Raw genomic sequence first — 22,625 nt, forward strand, 5'->3', positions numbered from 1 at the left:
GGTGGTTAGTGGAGCCAGCGTTCTGCATCTGGGCCACCATAGAGGAAAGGGCCTCGGAAATTATGTTATTTCATTGCCAACTCACCCAGGATTTTCTCTTTTAAAGAGTCCAAGTAGTTAATAGGATGCACACAAATCTCTACCCCTGGCCCTGTAGTCCCAGCAGAATGATGGTCCCAGAACTCGGTGCCATGTTGGCCAAGAATCTGGGATGTCTAGTGGGAAAGAGATGCAGACAATCTGGAGGCTTTTGAGCCATGTGGTAGCTGAGCTATCACTGCTTTGGAACATCTAGGAATTTGCAAAGGTGGCAGCCCCAGTTACTTCGGTCTCATTGGAAGTGACTTTCTTTCAAAGTGCTAAATTTCTCTTTTAAAACCTCTTACTTTTTCCCTAGCTGGTTTGGCTCGGTGGATAGAGCGTCGACCTGCAGACTGAAGGGTCCCAGGTTCAATTCTAGTGAAGGGCACATGCCGAGGTTGCAGGCTCGATCCCCAGTGAGGGGTGTGCAGGAGGCAGCCAATCAATGATTCTCTCTCATCATTGATGTTTCTATCTCTCTCTCTCTCCTTTCCTCCTTGAAATCAATAAAGATCTATCTAATAACAGAGGGATATGCAAATTATCCTGGACGCCGTACCATCACGACCGAACAGCAGGGACCTGAAGCTGCATGGCGTCTGGCCAGGCCTGGAGACCTCAGGCTGCACTTGACGGGGGACCTCAGGCCATGCCCCTCGCCTAGTGGGACTTGATGGGGGACCTCAGGCAGCACCCCCAGCCCGGCAGGGCTTGACAGGGGACTTCAGGCTGTGCCCCTCGCCTGGCAGGGCTTGACAGGAGACCTCAGGCCATGGCCCCCACCCAGCGGGGCTTGACAGGGGACCTGAGGCTGCACCCCCCGCCTGGAGGGGCTTGACAGGGGTGGGGCAGGCCGGGACTGGGTCTCGCCCAATGAGGGTAGGGCCGGCCTGGTCTCGGTCTGGCACAATTTTGAGGTGTGCGTGGGTGGGCGGGGACTTGACTCTGGGTCCTGTGGCACGCCCCAGACTCTGACAGGAGGTAGATTTTCATATACATTTTACTAATTTCCTCTCATCTCTGACACTTCTATTATAGAGAAAGGGCAAATAGCAATATTAAATTATTTCCTCTAATTTCCTTTTAATGTGCACAAATTTCATGCACCGGGGCTCTAGTATATTTATAAATAAATAAATAAAACCTCTTACTTTCTATTCCTCCCTTTGGGGCCCATTTCTAGGTAATGCTGGCACTAAAGTGAGTGTTTGCACTACCTGGTGCAAGAGCAGGCACTTTCAGCCTTGGGCCATGTGGTGTGTCCACTGTCCTTGCCAAAGAGCTGCTGCAAACTTGACCTCTGCCTCCAGACCAGGTTTCTGCCTTGGGCTCCCATTGGTTTTTGCGGAGCCAGCTTGCTTCAGGAAAGCTCAGTGACTGTGTTTTCCACATGTGCAGGATAAGATCACATCAAGAAGGTGTTCCCAAAGCCTGGTGCATGGCCTCTGACTCCATTAGGAAGCAGAAGAACTTTTGTGTTAAAAACTGTGGCCAGCCCGGCCGATGTGGCTCAGTGGTTGAGCATCGACCTATGAGCCAGGAGGTCATAGGTGGATTTCCAGTCAGGGCACAAGCCTGGGTTGCGGGCTCAATCCCCAGTAGGGGGCGTGCAGGAGGCAGTTGATCAATGATTCTCATCATTGATGTTTCTAACTCTCCCTCTCCTTTCCTCTCTGAAATCAATAAAAATATATTTTAAGAAAAGAAAGAAACTGTGGCCAAGAAGAGAGAGGGGGAAGAGGAAGGTGGAGAGACTGGAAAAGTGGTGCACACCCAACGTCAACTGTTGGAAGATCCTAGGGGGAAGGATCAGAGACAGAGTGTATGGGAATTACTCAAGGGGATTGTATGTGATTCTAAGCACAAACAGGGCTGTTTGGGGGTCCTGATTACTTTGTCCGGATGTGGCAAAATGCTGGAAAGAGGACCTTCTTCCTGCTGCTGCTAGAAGCCAGCACTGCACTGGCTCTCAGAGGACTGGCAGATTCTAAGACATGACAATGGCCTTGGCTTGGGCAGTAGTGCTAAGGAGGCTTTTCTGAGCAAGCCCTGTGGGCAATGGAGGTGAACAAAATGGAAACCAGCAGAAGCCAGCCCAAAGTGGCTGCTTCATGAATGCAGGGGACCCCAGAAGTATCTTGGGTCCTGCTACCAAGATGCACAACGTGGTGCAGGTTAGACATTGAGCTACCCCTACACCAGGACTGGGGAGATGAAAGTATTAGATGGAAGTTTAGGTCAGCTGAGTAGTAGCGTTCTCCAAGGTTCATAACTCTTATTCCCTCACTCCATTCAGTGAAGCTACTTTGATGGCATGGAATAATGTGAAGCTGTTAAAATTTATTCAGGGGAGACAATACAGTTCAAAATTCTCCGTGCAAGTTGAAGTTTAAAGACATTAGAGAAAAGCCCAAAATAAAAGTCTTTCAGCCCTGGCTAATTTTTATGTATGGTTGCCACTTTTAAGATTAAAAAACACAAGTTGCCACACAATAAGTATAATCTGGTGTTAATTTGTTAAATATATTTTTATTGATTTCAGATGGGAAGGGAGAGGGATAGAGAGCTAGAAACATCAATGAGAGAGAATCCTTGATCGGCTGCCTCCTGCATGCCCCACACTGGGGATTGAGCCTGCAACCTGGGCATGTGCCCTGACCAGGAATCGTGACCTCCTGGTTCATGGGTTGACGCTCAACCACTGAGCCAGACTGGCCGGGTTGGTGTCAATGTGTGTTTTTTTTTTAAATTACATATGTGTATGTATATGCACACATCTAGGTATGTTTGGGAAAGGGCCTGGCATCTTATACTCTGTAAATCCCTAAAAATAGGAGGTAGTGGTGGTGATCACCCTCATTTTTTATTCACTTATGTGTTGTTTGAATTGTACAATGTCATCTGTTATATTTATCATTCAATATATATACACTCTTCATTTTAAAAATGGAGGCCCTGATAATGCCCCTTGTAGGCATTACAAAAAATAACAGAATCTTAGTGTTGGCGGTTGAGGGGCTTAAAAGACCTCCAGTCTTGGGTTCCATTGACCACTTTGTGCTTCTTCCTAGCAAGGCTTGATCACTTGATTCGAATACAGCCAAGCCTGTGCATTTCTGCCTCTAAAATTAGCCCAAGACCCAGTCACATGCTGGTGATTGCACAATGGGGATTTAAGTTTCAGCAGATCTGAGTTAAATCACATTGTCAAGATCTATACTGTATTTTTTGACAGTATGGCTCTGTTTATATAAAGTGCAAGAACAAAAAAGTTTAATCGAAGTTGGTAGAAATCAATTCTGGTATTGGGGGGATATGGTACTGACTAAGAGGGGACAGTAGAGAACATTCTGGGGTACTGGAAATGTTCCCTATGTACATTTAAAGAAACTTTTATTTGTCGGTGCCCCAGGCCTTCCGAAAGCCTCCGGCGCTGCGGAGGCTTTCGAAAGGCCTTGCGCCGGAGCAGACAGCCGGCCAGGTCCCCCGCTTTGGCCTTTGATCGCGGGGGAGCTGGCCGGCTGTCCGCTGGTGCCCCAGGCCTTCCGAAAGCCTCCGGCTGCTGCGGAGGCTTTCGAAAGGCCTTGCGCCGGAGCAGACAGCCGGCCAGGTCCCCCGCTTTGGCCTTTGATCGCAGGGGACCTGGCCGGCTGTCCGCCGGTGCCCCAGGCCTTCCGAAAGCCTCCGGCAGCCATGGCACAGACGCTGAGCTCGAGGCGCCAGTGGCGCCGCGAGCTCAGCGTCCTGCTGGCCCAATCAGCTACCCCGGCCACCCTGAGTCCCGCCCCCTGCGCCTCCTGCTGGCCCAATCGTGGGCGTAGCGGAGTGATGGTAATTTACATATTACCATTTTATTATGTAGGATTAGTTTCAGGTGTGTAGCCTAGTGGTTAGACATTTATATAAGTTACGAAGTGATACCCCGATAAGTCTAGTATTCACCAGGTACAATACATAGTTATTACAATGTCATTGACTATATTCCCCATGCTGTTCTTTACATCCCTGTGACTATTTTGTAACTACCAATTTGTACTTCCTAATCCTTTCACCTTTTTCACCCAGCCCCTAACCCCCTCCCACATGGCAACCATCAGTCTGTTCTCTGTATCCATTAGTCTGTTTCTGTTTTGTTTGTTCATTTATTTTTTTCTTTAAATTCCACATATAAGTGAAATTATATGGTATTTGCCTTTCTCTGTCTGACTTGTTTCACTCAGCATAATAGCCTCTATGTCCATCCATGTTGTCACAAAAGGTAAGATTTCCTTCTTTTTTACAGCTGAGTAGTATTCCATTGTGTGAATATACCACAGCTTTTTTATCCACTCACCTCCTGATGGGCACTTGGGCTGCTTTCAAATCTTGGCTATTGTAAATAATTCTGCAATGAATATAACGGTACATATATCTCTTCGAATTAGTATTTTGGGTTTCTTTGGGTAAATACCCGGAAGTGTAATTGCTGGATCATAAGGCAGTTGTATTTTAAAATTTTTTAAAGAACCTCCATACTGCTTTCCATAGTGGCTGCACCAACTTAAAATCCCACCAACAGTGCACTAGGGTTCCCTTTTCTCCATATCCTCACCAGCACTTGTTGTTTGTTGATTTATTGATGATAGACACTCTGACAGGTGTGAGGTTTTATTGATTTCAGAGAGGAAGGGAGAGGGAGAGAGAGAAACATCAATGATGAGAGAGGATCATTGATCGGCTGCCTCCTACACACCCCTACTGGGGATCAAGCCCACAACCCAGGCATGTGCCCTTGACCAGAATCGAACCTGGGACCCTTCAGTCCACAGGCCAATGCTCTCTCCACGGAGCCAAACTGGCTAGGACAGGTGTGAGGTTTTAATTTGCATTTCACTGATAATTAGTGATATTGAGCATCTTTTCATATGCCTATTGGTCATCTGTATATCCTCTTTGAAAAAAAGTGTCTATTCAGGTCCTTTGCCTGTTTTTTAATTTGATTGTTTGGGGGGGTGCTAATTATAAATTATAGCATATGAGTTTCTTATAAATGTTGGATATTAACCTCTTATTGGATGTATCTTTGGTGAATCTGTTCTCCCAATCCCAAGGTTATCTTTGCCTTTTGTTGATGGTTTCCTTTGCTGTGCATAAACTTTTTAGTTTGATGTAGTCCCATTTGCTTTCTTTGTTTGTTTGTTTTTTGGTTTTTGTTTTTGTTGTTTTTTGTGTGGTTTTTTTTTTTTTTTTTTGGTTGTTTGTTTGTTTCCCTTGTCTGAGGAGATATATAAGAAAATACATCACTAAGAGCAATTCAGAGAGTTTACTGCCTATGTTTTCTTCTAGGGGTTTTATGATTTTGGGTCTTACATTCCAGTCTTTAATCTATTTTGAGTTTATTTATGATGCAAGAAGGTGGTCTAGTTTCATTTTTACTCTATCTTTTGCAAAGGAAATGTAAGTAATTGGGTTTGCGCTGTGACCTGGGGAAAGCACTCCCCTCGGTGGGGTGGACCACAGGGATGGCCTCCTTCCTGACCTCTCCCCTAGGACTTCTGGAGGCCTGCCTTCACTTCTATTTAACGTGAGTGACAGAGTGTAACACCTCCTCTAAGGACACTCCCTTCCTAATACTTCTGAGGGCTGCTCCCTGTGGTCCAGACATGCAGGAAAGCCGCCTTCTGGGCTCTGGGAATCTGTGCCGCCAGCTCCAGGCCACTCACCCCACCGCTGCTCTCCTTCCTGCACTTCTCACTAACCGCAGATGGTGACAGAAGAATCCCTGACAGGGCTTCTCCCCGGATTTCCACTTCAAGCACTGATCTGCCCCTTCCAGGTAACACCAAGTCTGTTATCCAGGGCTGTTCAAGGGGCATGAAACAAGAGCAGGGAGGACACACCAGTCATATTCCCAGAGGGGCAGTTGCCCCACACTCTCTGTGAGGTTGTACCATGGAGTGTGATAAATAGCTAAAAAATCTCTTCAGTGCCAAAGTAATAAAAGACTGATTAAGTTGTCATTTATTTTGATTTTCTATTTACTTTTGTTTATAGACCATATTTGTTATTATGTTGTTATTATTTAAATTATAATTAATTGTCTTATAATGCATCCATACTGTAAAATGCAGCAGTTAAAAAGAATGCAGTCAACCAATATGTACTGGCTGAAAATCTCTCCCAGACATATTATTAGGTCAAAACACTAAGGGCAATAGGTTTGTACACTATGATCTCATTTAATCTTTGTAATGTGTGAGTGTAGTGAATGTTTATGTATATATATACTTGTAAGTGTGTGAATATGTGTATATGTGAGTGTGTATGCTTTCATATGTGCATTGTGTATTGTGTGTGCCTATATGTGTGTATATGTATGAGTATGTTTGGTTTTGTGTATGTGTGTACATGTGTGAGTGTGTGTATGTGTGCATGCACATATGTGTGAATGTGCATCCGTGCATGTACATGCGAATGTGTGTATGCATAACTGTGTGTGCATGTGTAGTATGTGCATACATGTGTGTACATGTGTGTGAGGGTGTGCATGTGTGAAGTCTGTGTGTTTATATGCACAGGACAAACCAGGGAAGGAACTGAACCTCACAGCCAAGAATGTCTGGGAGAGTGGGAAGCATCATTGAAGGAGCAGCAACTTTCACATTGTCTTTTACTTCTCCCTTTTAAGTGTTTAGATCATGTGTGACTTTCAATTCCATTTCTGTGTTTCAATATTTTCAAGGTTTAGGGCCCAAATCAAACAAGAAGTCCCTACATTCTTTCATGGCAAAAAGAGTGGAAGTGAGTTGGTGTGGCAAAGCTAAAACCAAGGGTCCAAGTCCAAGGAAGATAAATACCAACCCAGAAAGAACACTCTCACCCATAGACAGTTATCATAGAACAAGCAAGAAGCTGAGAGCGGGGGAGGTGGTGGAGGAGGAGATTCAGGCTGGGCTGTGTGATTTCTGGACAGGGCCATTGATGGGGAAGAAGAATTCATGAGCAGCTGTTCTGAAGGGAGGAGTGTGCAAGTTGCCCTTTAGAGACCCGTCCAGCTCAAAGACTCCAGATGCCCATTAGCTCAATAGAAACCAAAATGATACTCAGGGAAACGTGCAAGTGGCTGCAAAATTGGAATCACAACAATCAGCTGGGCCTGTCATCAGAATGGGTTTTCAGGTTTTGCCGAGCCCACTTTGAGTCTCAGTAGCCCTGGGAGAAATTGGATGTCCCTAAGTGAGTTCCTGTGCTTTAGGTGACAACTCCCCTTCCACGGGACCCTTACCTCCTATTACTTTTACGTTTGTTAGCTCTCTAGAATCTTTAGAAATCTTGTCCTCTCTTCTGCTGGGAAGGAGGGACACACAGGAAGAAACTGAAGGCTAAACACAAGGCTTCCTATTATAACTTGGGTCCTAAGTGAACATGTCCCCATAGTCCAGGAAGCTGCCTGGCCTTATCCCCTTGCTCCCACACTCTAGACACAGAGCATTCAAAGTCACTGTGCTGCCAGGCACTCATGCCCCATGGTCCTGAGAATTCTTATTTCCACCCTGACTCTCACTTACCTCCGTCCTATTCGCTCCCACCCTCTGACCTGGCCCACCCTGTGCCTCTGCTCTTCTCACTCCACACCCTCCCTGGACGATCATGACCTCAGCCATCCCCATTACGTGAAAGATTCCCTGCTTTTACTCAGCCATGTATTCAAGCATATCTGTTAGTCACCTCCTCAATGCCTGATGCTGTACTAACTCTAGAGGATGCAGAAAAAAAGCAAGAGGCATCTATTTATTCAACAAGCATGATCAATGCTTCTGGTATGTGCCAGCCACTATTTGAGAAGTTGAATGAGACACCATTCTGGCCATTACGGAGCTCCCAGGCTGTTGAGGTAGACAGACAAATAATCAAAGAATTACAGGACTCAATAGTGAGTAATAAGGTTGGGGAAGCCTGGAGAGCTGTTGATATCTAAAGGAGGGACTAACTCAGCTTAGGCGTCAGGGCAGGTGTCTGGAAGGAGATGACACATAAGCTGGGGCCTCCCCGCAACTGAGGAGAGCTGAAACAGGAGAAGCAGCAACTATTGCTGGTTACACTTCTTGCTCTCTGGGCACTGTGTTGACGGCCCTTTGGATGCTGTCGTCCTGGGAGACTGTGTGGTGGGGGTGGTAAAGAAGGGACCATATAGCCAGTGCACAAGGTCAAAAGTGTGTTTAATATAAACCTGCCACACCTTATATCCTACAGGAATTAGGGCCAGTCTCCTCTATTTAAACCTATTTAATAACATCAACCTCAGCGCCTCCCCACCCAGACAACTCTTCAAAATATAAACAGAAAGGCTATCATTGGGGTCTATGAAAAAAACTCCAAGTGTGGACTTTACTTATCCCAGTTCATTTTTTAAATAATTCAACAGGTGAACTACAGTGACATCACAAAAGCAGTTCTTTATTCTCAGTGAGCAGAGGGCAGAATGTAAGAAGCTCATGAACTTAGACCAGAGCCAAGCCTGGCAACGTGGGTTGGAGGCCCTGGAGAGGTGGCTACACTCCCGTCTGTGGAAAGGGCTGCAGAGTCTCCCACAACTTAGAAAACTGCTAGAAATCTGCCTTTTCCAGCCCAGGAGTTCGACAGGGGAATACAGGATGGCCCCACTGCAGAAAAACCACACCTTAAGCTCAGAGTTTATCATCTTGGGCTTTGGGGATCTGGCTGAACTGCAAATCTTCTTTTTTGGACTCTTTTTAGTCATGCATCTTGTCACCCTAACAGGCCACACAACCATTGTGCTCATCACCCTCATTGACTCCTGCCTCCAGACCCCCATGTATTTCTTTCTTCGCAATCTGTCCGCCATTGAAATTTGCTATATATTGGTCATTGTCCCCAACATGCTGGCCAATTTCCTGTCCCATAGCCAGCGGATGCCCATGCTGGGCTGCGCGTTGCAAATGCACCTCTTCATCGCTCTGGGGGGAGCAGAGTGTTTCCTCCTAGCTGTGATGGCCTATGACCGCTTCGTGGCCATCTGCAAGCCCCTGCGCTACACACTCATCATCACCAGGGCCCTCTGTCTGCAGATGCTGGCTCTGGCATGCGTCGGTGGCTTTGCACTCTCACTCACACTTACCACGCTAATATTCCTCTTGCCCTTCTGTCAGTCCCATGAGATCAATCATTTCTTCTGTGACATCCCTGCTGTGCTCTTCCTGGCCTGCTCAGACACACGAGCCAATGAGATTGCAGTCTTCGTGGTCTGCTTGCTCATCCTGCTGATTCCCTTCTTACTGATACTGCTCTCCTACGGCTTCATTATCACCACCATCCTCAGCATTCACTCAGCCCAGGGCAGAAGCAAGGCCTTCTCCACCTGTGCCGGGCACCTGCTGGTCTCTCTTCTGCACTATGGCTGTGCAATATTCATCTACATTCGCCCCAAGTCATGCTACACCCCAGAACAGGACAAGATTGTGTCCTTAATCTACACCAATGTAACTCCCATGCTCTATCCCATGATCTATAGCCTCAGGAACAAGGAAGTCAAGGGTGCCCTCAGGAGACTCCTGGAGAGCTCTAACCAGATGAGGCAGCAGCCTAAAGCCAGGTGAAGGGCAAAGTGGAGTCCACCAGGACTAACCTGGCCCCTTACAAGAACCCAGTGGGTCATCTCACTGCCCACCTCGTGGCTCCACTCCCCCCTCTGAGGGCTGCTCCAAGGTTCTGCATGCCCCTGAACCTTACCACATCTTTCCTATGGTCACAGAGATGGAACGAATCCTGAGGCTTTCCAAAACGTGGCTGTACTGGGGGTGTCCCTTGTTGGACAATTACGTTCATCCTCTGGGACACTGTCAGAGGCATGGACACCGCCAGGAAGAAGGTCATGAGATGCCCAAACAAACCATTAAGGCACCACTTCTCTGGACAAGGAGTTAGCGAGGATCAATTCAAGGAGCTCCCAAGCCCAAGCTAGGTAACGTGAAGGAGTGGAAAGGCAGAGCCTCCCAGAAACTGAACCCTGCATCACCACAAAACGACCACAGCCATGGCTCCTCCTGAAATCTCCCTCTCCAACACCTTGAGTCTTTCAAGGATCTTCTGATACTGAGGAGGCAGCTGGTGCTGGGGGACACCCTGCAAGCCACCATTAGGGGTCAGAGCAGGCCGGGTCCTCAGAGACCTTTTCCCCCTCCCCCCTAGAGAGCAGGGGCTGGAGGCCCGGCCAGGACAGAAGCTGCACTTCCAGGCGGGCTTCTCTAGGAAAGCCAGAGGGTAGCGATCACTTGAGATAAACAGTGCAAACCAAACAGCAGCAGCCCCGGGGGCCTGTGACCTGCTCTGCCCCATCAGCTCACCATCCTCACTAAGGCATTTCACTCACTGTCCACCCGTCCAGCCTCTGGGCCAGGTGACTCCCCCTCCTTGCATTGCTTAAAGGGCCACCTGCTCCTGGTAGCCTGTGCAGACTGCCCTTCCTCCTACCTGGCCTGCCCTGCTTGTGTCTCTCCACCATGGCCTCAAGGGCTTACTCCTCACCCAGCACTGAAATGATTTGTCCCTGACTGGCCTGGGGCACTTGCAGGCAAGAGGTATGATTAATCTCTGTTACCAGAGGCCTGTCACGTAACAGGTACTCAGTAAGCTGTAATCAAACCGTGAGTCCCATGAGCTTTGGCTTACCTTCCAACCCTGGTTGCTATTGCATGAAAGCCTTCAACCCTGCTGAGCTGAGGCCTCTGTGTTCAGGGACTCATGTCAGATGTAAAGATCTCGAGAGAGTGTTTGCTGACCCCACTCCCACCCCACAGGCTGGGCTATGTGCCATGGATCCCTGAATTTTCCTCCATCATAGCACTTAGCAAGAAAGAATTGTTGAAGGAATAAATGTATGAATGGCCTGGCTGATGTGGCTCAGTGGCTGAGCGTCGACCTATGAACCTGGAGGTCATGATTTGATTCCGGGTCAGGGAACATGTGTGGGTTGTGGGCTCGATCCCCAGTGTGGGGCGTGCAGGAGGCAGCCAATTAATTATTCTTTCTAATCATTGATCTTTCTGTCTCTCTCTCCCTCTCCCTGACTCTCTGAAATCAATAAAATATATTTAAAAAACAAATGAATGAATGACTGGGCACCTTGTGTGTAACAGGCACTGGGCATAGCACTGGGGCTACGAAAAGCAACACAGACCCTTCCCTCAAGGAGCTCACACATTAGCCTGGGGGATTAGGCACCGAAACAACTTTATTTAACACAATTGTTACCAGCTAGTCACAGGAAGGAGTGACTTGCCCCAACACCAAACCTAGGAACACCCACATTCTGCTAAAAGGGTCAGGAATGGGGGGACTGGGTCCTTGATGACCCTTCATTGGACAAGTAAGCCAGTGTGATGACCCTCTCCCTCTGGACTTCACATTCAGTCAACAATATATTTCCTGATAGTGTAAGCCCCAAAAGCATTCCTTACTGACACAGAAAAACCCTGTGAGCATCAGCTATTTCCAACCTTGCCTGTCTCCTTGATTTGCAGCTCCTCCTACCCACCTCGTGATGCCTAGGCGATGACCCCATCTTTCACAGCAAAGAGGCCCCAGACCCACCAGAGGGCCACTCCCCAATGGCAGTGGCAGATCTGGGAGGACAGGAACCATGTAGATCATTTTTCCTAGTGCCAGCCCTGCTGCCTTTTGGTCAGAAGGATCCCCTAGAGCAGCGGTCGCCCACCTTTCAGACCTCAGGGACCACCAGTGGTCCGCGGATCACTGGTTTGTGACCGCTGCTCCAAAGGTTTCCTTAAGCCAGCGGTCGCCCACCTTTCAGACCTCAGGGACCACCAGTGGTCCGCGGATCACTGGTTTGTGACCACTGCTCCAAAGGTTTCCTTAAGCCAGCGGTCGCCCACCTTTCAGACCTCAGGGACCACCAGTGGTCCGCAGATCACTGGTTTGTGACCACTGCTCCAAAGGTTTCCTTAAGCCAGCGGTCGCCCACCTTTCAGACCTCACGGACCACCAGTGGTTGGCAGACCACCGGTTGGTAACTGCTGCCCTAGAGGCTCTGTCCAGAAGCTTACACACCAGCAGATTCCTGGGCACAGTCAGTGCTACGGGTGCTGTGCCAAAGACAGGCTCATGTTGCTATCCAATGGGGCAATGCTATTCCCCATCTTCTGGGATTGTGGTCAGGATTCGTGGACAAAGCATGGAAAGCGATGGCTGGGCAGCTTTCGAATCAATGGAAACAAGGATTAGTGAGCTGATGGGGTACTGGGTCCTTCCATGTTGCTCCCTCACCCTCAGGATGCACTTCCTTCGGTGCCCTCAGAGCTGGGAGAGGCTGCAGCCTGGAAGGTTTGGGGGGCTACAGGAAACTTAGATGGTGAGTCCAGGTGGATCCCAGGGAAGGCAGTGATCTCTAAATTGATCCCATATGGCTATGGAGAGGGAGAATGGGAATGAGAGGGACACATACAGCGACCAAAACAGTAGCTATTTGTTGCCCACAATACCCCACTGCAGCCCCACGTGGGCCCTGAGCTGCTGGGCCATATAATGCCCTTACAAAGGGTGCAATGGCACCCCTCTATTTGGACAAGCTTAAGTGGGTGCTTCTTTTATTACTTCAAGAAATATTAGCTCCCACTGCTGTCACCCCTAGCTACTTGTCTTCTTTCAAAATAAACAAGTAAAATCTTGCCAAATGTGGAAGCTGGGTGAAGGGTAGGTGTGTATTTAAGTGCTATTTTTCTCTCCTTGAGTGGAGATGTATCATTTCCATAGTAAAGAGTTTTAAAAGGCAAAGGTCCTGAAGTCTTCTTTGCCCAAACAGTTCCCTTGCTTGGAATGCACTCTCCCATTTTCTTTGCCATTTATCTAACCTTCACTCTTCCTTTAAGGCAAAGCTCAGATGCCATTTAATTCCTCACACTTTTTTTCCTACCATACACTGAGTAGCCAGATTATTCTGATCTCTGAACGCATAATAATCTGGCCACTCAGTATATATATATATATATATATATATATATATATATATATATATATATATATATATATATTAGAGGCCCCGTGCATGAATTCGTGCATGGGTGGGGTCCAGCCAGCCTGGCCAGGGGGAGGGGACATGGGCGGTTGGCCTGCCTGCCTGCTGGTCCAAATCGTGGTCAAGGGGACAATTTGCATATTAGCCTTTTATTACATAGGATATACACTGAGTGGCCAGATTATTATGCGTTCAGAGATCATAATAATCTGGCCACTCAGTGTATATCTTTATTGATTTTAGGGAGGAAGGGAGAGGGAGAGAGAGATAGAATCATCAATGATGAGAAAGAGTCATTGATCCGCTGCCTCCCACATGCCCCACATTGGGGATCGAGCCTGCAACCCAGGCATGTGCCCTGACCGGGAATGGAACAGTGACCTCCTGGTTCATAGGTCAACACCCAAACACTGAGCCATGCTGGCTGGGCCCTCACCCCTTTTTGATGACTGCCTTGGTCCAGTTCCCACTTAAGACAGGTCTAGTGTGAGTGTCCCTGACACAATATACACTCACATGCACACAGACACATGTAACATTGGGGGAGGGGCAAAGACAGGGGGTCCTGTCACTCCCAGCTAGGAGTCTGACAGTATAGTGTGCCCCCCTTTCAGGTGGAGCAAAAAATAGCATGGGTTCAGCCACATGCCCAGGAGGTCATTTGGGGGCTAGTTGGGATCCAGGTGCCTTCAGGACATGCAAGTTCAGTGGCTATGCTGATTTGAAGATACTCAACAGGAAAGTTGTTGAATATCTTGCAACTAGTAAAAAGATCCTTGCTGATTTGACAATCACCTTCCTTGAATGTATACTCCCTGGCCCTGACACCTCTTAGACTTAATCGTTACCTATTGTGCCTAATATGTTATGAGATATACACTGAGTGGCCAGATTATTATGATCCCTGAATGCATAATAATCTGGCAACTCAGTGTATATCCTATATAATAAAAGGCTAATATGCAAATTGTCCCCTCGACCAGGAGTTCAGCCAGCAGGCAGGCAGGCAGGCAGGCTGGCCAACCGCCCATGTCCCCTCCCCCTGGCCAGGCTAGAGGCTCGGTGCATGAATTCATGCTTGAGTGGGGTCCAGCTAGCCTGGCCAGGGGGAGGGGACATGGGCGGTTGGCCGGCCTGCCTGCCTGCCTGCCTGCTGGCTGAACTCCTGGTCGAGGGGACAATTTGCATGCACACACACACACACACACACACACACACACACACACACTGAGTGGCCAGATTATTATGCGTTCAGAAATCATAATAATCTGGCCACTCAGTGTATTTACTACATTCCAAGCAAGTCTTGTTTGATTCAGAACTGTGAAGGCCTTAACCCTCTGTGAGGGTGAGTGTGGGGGTTCAGAAGGGAAGTAAAGATAACCCACTACCATACCCAGCATTAAGGCATGCAAGGCAGTTTGACTCAGAAATGCAAAGACCTTAACGGCTGTTCAACCAGAGGGTTTATGCTAGACCTGGTGCTATGGAGACAAGAGGCTGTCCTGTGCAGAGCGCCTGCTGAGTGTGTGCTTGTTACTCATGCACACATGCACATGTGTACTTGGAAGGGTTCTTTTCAGATGGAAGCGGCCCTAAGAGTCTGTTAACCTACAAATAAGGCTTCCAGAGTATGACCAATAAGAATTTATTGGAACCAATAAGAATAGCCATTATTAATTCAGAAGCCCAAGTAGCGTTCCGATGAGGAGACAGAGGAAATGGGCACTTATGAGAAAGATAAGGGGGGGGGCAGTTACATCCAAAGAAGGAAGGAATTTCTATTGGTACAGATAGATAATATAGTGATGTTTATGCTAAACTGTGTTTTTAATTTTCAGCCCAGTAATCATAATATCTGCTTTGTCTTGTTTCTAAACAGCTCCTTGGGACACAAGGATTCCCTAAGCCCAGTCCCAATGTTATTTTGCCCTGCTTTAACTTCTCAAAGATTCCAGGCAAAAGACATACAAGGCAGCCCTCTGGCATGCTAGCTCCAGCTGCATTTTAAAGTGGCTCCATTTAATCCGGCTTGCATGGCTCAGAGGTTGAGCGTGGACCTATGAACTAGAAGGTCACAGTTCGATTCTTGGTCAGGACACATGCCTGGATTGTGGGCTGGATCCCCATTGTGAGGTGTGTATGAGGCATCCAAGCAATGATACTCTCTCATCACTGATGTTACTCTCTCTCCCTCTCCCTTCCTCTCTGAAATCAATAAAAATATTTAAAAAAATAAACAAGGTGGCTCCATTTATATTAGTGTTTACAAATCTGTAGGGTAAGAGATGATGCCATCCTGGACTAAGGTGGGCGAGGGAGGGTGGCTAGGACACATTTAGGGGTTTGATTTGATGGGAGGTGAGATGAGCGACTGAGAGGCTGTGAAAATCACTGTGACTGAGACAGTACATGAAAGAGAGGGGAACATTGGAGGTAGGGAAAATAGGTCATTTGGGGGCTAGCTGGGATCCAGGTGCCTTCAGGACATGCAAGTTCGGGTGGCTATGCTGATTTGAAGATACTCAACAGGAAAGGTGTTGGGTATCTTGCAACTGGTACAAAGATCCTTGATGACTTAACCATCACTTTCCTTGAATATATACTCCCTGGCCTTGACACCTCTTAGGCTTAGTCATTACATATTATGCCCAGTGCATTTTTAAATATATTTACTACATTCCAAACAAGTCTTCTTTGATTCAGAAATGCAAAACCCTTAACCGCTGGGCAGACAGAGGGCTTAAGCTAGACCTGGCGCCGTGGACACAAGAGGCTGTGATATGCTGAGCACCTCCTTAATATGTAGCTGCGTGTGCATGTGTTTCTTGCTAATGAAGACAGGTGCACGTGTACTGGAATACTTGGAAGGATTAGAAGAGCAAAATATTACCTTGTGTCATCCTGATGAAATGATGATGACAGCAAACTTGCAGTTGTCTCTAGAGGAATAAGTGTCCATGTCACATGGGGATTGTGTGTGGAGTTTAGAAAGGATTGCTCTTGGGAAGCAGCTCGAAGTCATGAGGACAGCAGGGCTGTGCCACACGGGCCCCACAGTCATTAGGCTGGGTCCCCAGGCTCCGTGACTTCAGGGACTTCATCACAGTCCTCCTACCTGCATCAAGAGAAGGGGACAAGTACAAGCACTTTCAAGGGAAAGATTGGCCCCCAGTGAACAGACGAGGATAATTCAAACTTCAGCAAAGTAGTTCACTTGGGAACTAATTAGAAGTTTTTCTGAACCACAATTGCTGAGTAGCTTTCTTAAATTTTTTTTCTGTTGCACATGTAATCCATGCTCATTGTCAAAAAGAGCAAAATATGGGCATGTTTAGAAAAGAAAATAATTACCCATCATCTCTCTACTAAAGATCACCACAATGAAAATGTTGCTGCATTTCAGGATGAAATGAGGCCATTCATGTTTAGTGTTTAGAACAGTGACTGGAACAAGGTAATCACTCAAAGCATGTAATTGCTTATTTTTAAAAAATTCTCATTTCAGGGTTGTTCTTATTAATTTCTAGAGGGAGAGGAAGTGAACAAGGGAGAGAGAGACATCGATGTGAGAGAAAAACAAAGATCAGTTGCCTTCTGATGAGCCTAACTGGGAGTCAAACCCGCCACCTAGGATGTGCCCACACAGGGAATTGAACCCGCAACCTTTTGATGTACAGGAAGATGCTCCAAACACTGGAGCCACCTGGCCAGGGTCACGTTATCGATTATTGTAATTCCATTGTTAGTAGTAGGCTTATGAAAGCCTTTCCCTGTCCAAACATCAAAGTTCATCTATATGTTCTTCTGGTATTTTCACTTTGATTTTATTGTGTGTATAACACATAAATACCTACTCATTATAAACCATTCATATCCTATACAAATGAATAGTATAAATGTGAATGCATTCCTTCACACACTTACGCCCCCTGCCCCCGTGACTCAGTGAGATATGTAACAAGAGCTTATGACCTCAGTGCTCATCTGTCCCATCTATTTCATGGTAGCTATAGCTGAGCTCTCTATGAGCTCTTAGCCTTACATTGTAGCAGTATCAGCTCTCAGCTCCGTCTGAGCTCCCTAGCCTTCCCCCGAGCCCCCAGCCCACTCTCTCTAGCAGACTAGCTGGGCAGTAATGTATATTACTCCAGAGACAAAGAAGGCTAGTTACCCACAATGACATCAATCATTTGGGTTACCGAAGGGCACAGCGTACCATGTGTCCTTGCACCTGCTTATGGTATGTCAGCCTGATTAAGATTCCCATGTTCTGGGTGGCCTTGGACATCCGGTGTATTAACAACAAGGCCTCTGTGCTTCACTGGCCTTGACTATCAGGTGTCCAGGTGTGTCTCACATGGTTCCCACACAGACAAAGAAGTAAACCAGCACCCAGCAAACCAGCAGACACAGGGTCACCCACCAGTTGAGGGCTCCTGGCTCCTCTGACATCTCTTGCCTCCTCCTAACCCACGCCCAGAGTGGGGAGACTTTCCTTCTAAATGAGGGCGAGCCCCATGAGGGCTGAGCCAACAGAGGGCAGAGGTGCGGGGAGATGTCCCAGGGGCGGTGCTCCCGCTCCTTTTGTGCTTTTGTCCAACGTGCTGGTCCCCCTGAGCAGCGGGCCCCAGCCCGCCCGAGCCTGAGGTCTGAGACAGGGCAGTGTGCGTGCCGGGCAGAGGCAGGGGGGCTGGCAGCTCCCCTCCCCCAGGATGGCGGCAGCACTAAGTGACAGTGCCCGGGGTGAGCCATGGTGCTGCAGGAGCAAGGCCCATCCATCCCGGCTCCTCCAGGGTCTGAGCTGGGGGTACACGTGGGCAGGGCGGGCAGGGCCCAGGCGAGACCCCCGGGGACTGGCCAGAGGCGCCTGACCCACTGAGACCAATGACAGGGACCCGCAGCATCAAGATGCGCCCCCTAGAGGGTACCTCGTTCTGGCACCCCCAGAGGCTCTGAGACTCACCCGCCAGCATGTTGCTGGGCAGACTTGGCGGGAAACAGTCACATGCCCAGGGCACTCATTGGTCGGGTTGCTGGCAAATGGCACAGGCCTGTGTGCGCATGCGATTTGGGGATTTCATGTGGGGGAACCCACTAGGGGGCGGAGCTTCCTGCAGAACCTGGGCGCCTCGGAGGTGCAGCGGATCTCAGAAGGAAGGAGAGGCTGAGGGGACATGCAGGCTGACGACCCTGTCCTGGGCCGTGTGGCCGAAGATGGAGAAGGCCAGTCCAGTCCGGGAGGCCCTGGCAGCCAAGATGGCCCTGGAGACCACGGGGGCCCCGGGAGAGGCGGCAGCGGGGAGCCCGGTGCTGTTCCCAGCGAAGCGCCACAGGCCGCCCAGGCTCTCGAGTCTCCTGTGGGGGGAGCAGCTGCTGAGCCAGCGCCCATGGCCAGGATGCCAAGACCAGCACCGCTCCAGTTGTATCCTTTCTGAGGAGAGGCCCGGGGGGTCGGGGGGTCGGACCTAGGCTGGACACTGGGACAGGGAGGAGGGGTCAGCCTGGGGGAGGGGGTGAAGCTGAGGGGCCGGCCCGGGTGGCTGAGGGGAAGGGTAATGGCGGGCAGTGGAGATGGCGGGGGGAGGCGGCCTGAGGGACCAGGAAGGAGGGAGCATACGGGAGGGGACTAAGACGGGTGTGAGTGGCCTGAGAGGAAGCAGCAAAGTCTGAATGGGATGGTGCCTTAACTGGATCTCCTCTAGCACCCTGCTGGTGCCCTTCAGATCGTCCATGGAGGCAGACATCGCTGGCCATTTGATGACCCCCGATGCCCAAACTCACCCTGTGGCAGCTCATCAGGAGGTCACTGTGTCCGGCACTCTTCTTGCTATGTGAGTTCTAAAGAAGATCATGGTGGGGGACTGGAGGTGGGGCGGGCAGGTGGCAGAGGTGGAACTATAGAGGGTCATTATAATATTGAATTGGAGATCCCCCAAAAGTCAGATCCAGCCCTGGCCAGTGAGGCTCAGTGGTTAGAGCATGGGCGGGCACACTGGAGGTGGAAGGTTCAAGGCCCTGTTAAGGGCACCAACCTGGGTTCCAGGTTCAATACCTGCCCCCCAGTCAGTTCATGGCCAGTGTGTGAGAGAAGCAACTGACCCTTGTGTTTCTCCTCTCATATTTCTCTCTCTCTCTCTCTCTCTCTCTCTCTCTCTCTCTCTCTCTCTCTGCCTCCCACCTTCCTTCCACTCCAATAAAATAAAATAAAATGTTAGTTCTAGGGAGGTACTCATGGTGAACTGGGCCTGTCACCACCTGAGGGGACACACAGAGCTAGGTGCAAAGTTATCCTATTTTATTTGATTTTCTTTTTCCCTCCTTTAGCCGCCTGACTGCTGAAGACACTGACCAACTGCGACGTTCCCTCTCCTCCTGTCTCCAGGAGCTTTTGCTGGTGATTCGAACAATGCGGCACATTTTGCCCCCATTTGTTCTTGTCAGCCCCAATAGAGTAAATAGGGGCTAAGGCTTAGAGTCCCTGGCGGTGCATGCTTCCCTGAGGCATGGGACCCCCAGGAGCTGCCACAGCATCATGGGGGCCCAAGTGTTTATTGTACTCCCCTTCGGTACTCTCATTTCTGTTGTTTCCCCGTAGCTACAGGAGGGGGTTCTCATTGTTTGTCACAGCAGAAAATAAACGTGAACTGCTACTCTTCTCTGAGTGAGTTTTGTTACTGGAGCTCCAGATTTATTTAAGTTTGTCCGTGGTATGAAACTGCGGTGTGTAATTCGGTGACTCTAGTCAATTGAGAACAAGGTAGGAAAGGGAAGAAAATGAAAATGAATTGTGTCATGCCATTCAGCAGGAACAGCTGTTAGTATTTTGGAACAATTTCTTGGATTTATAGTTGCATGTATGTATTGGATGCACAAAAAAATAACAGGCAATGTACAAGCTTTACAAGATCAGAATTAAATTTTTCTGAACTAGTCACATTGAACATATATTCTCTCCCACTTTCTAAGAAAAACTTTAAATACATGTCACTGGGTGCGTAAAAGAAGTGCAATAATATAATTGCTTCACATTTAGTGTTTCTGTTCCTTTCTGGTATCCTAATAAAGATGAAATATGCAAACTGACAGTCACTTCAGTGTCTGAGGTCTGGGCAGTGTGTGTGCCGGGCAGAGGCAGTGGGGCGGGCAGCTGCCCCTCCCCCAGGCTGGCGGGCAGCACCAAGTGACAGTGGGGGGGGGGTGAGCAATGTGGCTGCCGGAGCAAGGCCCATCCATCCGGGTCCTCCAGGGTCTGAGCTGGGGGTACCCGTGGGAAGGGCCGGCAGGGACCAGGTGCGGCTCCCGGGGGACCTGCCCAGGCTTTTTTTTTTTTTATCTTCATCGTTGCGAGTTTTACAGATGTCCCTCTTTCCCCCCCCCCCCCCTATTGCCCCCCTCCACCTGGTTCCCACCCCACCGCAGGCCTTTGCCACCCTATTGTCCGTACAATGAGTAAGAAATCTAATGAGCAGAATAAACGGCGCGGGCTTTGGGCCTCACCTGCCGGCATGGCGGCGCTGGGCAGTTTTGGCGGGAAACAGGCCCGGGCTCGGGGCTCGCACTAGCTGGGTTGTTGGCTAATGGCGGCAGGGCCTGTTTGCGCATGCGCGTGAGCGCTCTGGGGGGGGGCATTGAGTGATGTCACTACTCACTAAGGGGCGGGGCCTCCTGGCGGAATCTTGGCGCCTGGGCGGTTAAGCGCCATTCAGAAGTCACCATTCAGCGAGGAGAAGCTGAGCGATGGAGGCTAAAGGCCCAGATGGAGGCCGGGTGACCGAAGGGGCTGAAGGTCAGGCCGCTCCGGCTGATCCCGGTAGGTCAGATGGCCCTGGGGGCCAGGAGCACCCCGCGAGGAACAGCGGCGGGGTGGCCGGTGCGGGTGCCAGGGAAGCCCCGCAGGCGGGGCTGAGAGGCGATGCCCAGCCAGGGCCCTCCGCCGGCCCTCTGCGACCTCGAAGACTCCAGTTGTATCCTTTTCGAGGAGCGGCCGGGCGAGGCCATGGGACGGGGAGGAGACCTGGTCGGCCTGGGGTTAGGGAGTGAAGAGGGGAGATGGCGCGGGGGCGGGGTAGGGGGGGGACCCGGGGGGCTGAGGGGAAGGGGAATGGCGGCCAGTGGACAGTGCGGGGAGGTGGCCTGAGGGACCAGGAAGGAGGGAATGGCCGTGAGCGGCTAAGACGAGTGAGAGTGGCCTGAAGGGCAGCAGCAAAGTCTGAATGTGATGGCACCTTAACCGAATGTCCTCTAGCTGCTTGATAGTGTCTTTCCGGTCACCTCTGTTGGCGCAGATGGCCCGCCAGTTACTGGCCCCGGTGGCCCGGCCACATACATCAGCAGTTGAGCTGGAGCTGACCGTGACTAACCATCTTCTAACTTTGTAAGTTCTCAAAAGGGCCAAGTGGGGGGGGGGGGGGGGGCGGATGTATAATGGGGGGGCGGGGGAACATGTGGGTAGGGTGGTTCTCCGGAGGGTCATTCTCATAGTGAATGGGACACCCCAAAACAGTGAGGTCCTCGCAGTGAACTGGGCCTTGTCACCACCGGAGGGGGCAGAGCGCGCTCGGGGCAGAGTGATGACAAATAACGTTTTTCTGTTTCTCTCCTTTAGCCGGCTGACTGGTGAAGACCCTGTCCAACTCCTCATTTGTCTCTCCACCTGTCTTCATGAGTTTTGCATGATGATGCGGACCCTGCAGCGCATCGCACTCCCATTTCTTCCCAAGAACCCCAAGCTGGGGAAAAGGGGCCTAAACTAACCTAGAGGCCCGCCCTTCCCTATCCAGTGTACCCTTCATGCTTCCTACACGGGTTGCCAGTTAATGGTGGGGCCTAGTTTTTTGCTTGTTTTGGCCCTTTGATACTCTAACCGCCATTTTTGTCCCTGTTGCTGTGAGAGAGAGGGGGGGGGGGATTCTAAAGTGTTTATTACATCACAAAATAAAAGTTGAACTGCCAGTCTTGTCTGAGTTTGGCCGTTACTGGGGCCTCCATCTTTTTCTTGCCCTTTGGCCCTGGTTTGGAGGGGAGGTGTGGAATTCAGGAACGCTAGTCAGTTGAACACAATTTAGGAAATGGAAGAAAATGGAAATTAATTGTGCCATGCCCTTCAGCATTAGCAGCTGCTGTTCTTTGGGAATTTTTAAATTTTATAGTATTATTTATATATTAAATACACAAAAATAACATACAATGTATAATTTTTGCAAGTTCAGGATTATATTTTTTTCTGAACTCTTTTCAAACATGAGCTTTTTTTCCCAAAGCATTTTTTTATCTTTTATTCCTTGCCAAACATTTTTAAAAAAAACTATTGTGATATTCTATTCCTTGCTTTGAAAAATTAATTTCATTTTGCATTGCTCATGCCTTTAAGATGAAAGTTTCTTTGTAATATAACAATCAGTGCACTCTTTCTTTATTAAGTTGGTTGCATAAAAAAATATTCTCACACACAATTCTTATCATGAATAAAATCAACAAAAGGCAATAGCGCCCTAGCCAGTTTGGTTCAGTG

General features: G+C 49.1%; 1 protein-coding gene across 1 annotated transcript; it reads left to right on the top strand.

Annotated features, from left to right (window-relative positions):
* Positions 1–8,714: 8,714 nt before the first annotated feature.
* LOC307095439 (olfactory receptor 10V1-like) lies at positions 8,715–9,677 on the top strand (the record flags this gene model as incomplete). The annotated part of the gene is made up of 1 exon (XM_079764622.1): positions 8,715–9,677. The coding sequence occupies one exon, from the start codon at positions 8,715–8,717 to the stop codon at positions 9,675–9,677; it is 963 nt and encodes a 320-aa protein (XP_079620748.1).
* Between the last annotated feature and the right edge of the window lie 12,948 nt (positions 9,678–22,625).

This window comes from Cnephaeus nilssonii (assembly GCF_951640355.1).
Source record: "Cnephaeus nilssonii genome assembly, chromosome: X".
Lineage (NCBI taxonomy): Eukaryota > Metazoa > Chordata > Mammalia > Chiroptera > Vespertilionidae > Cnephaeus > Cnephaeus nilssonii.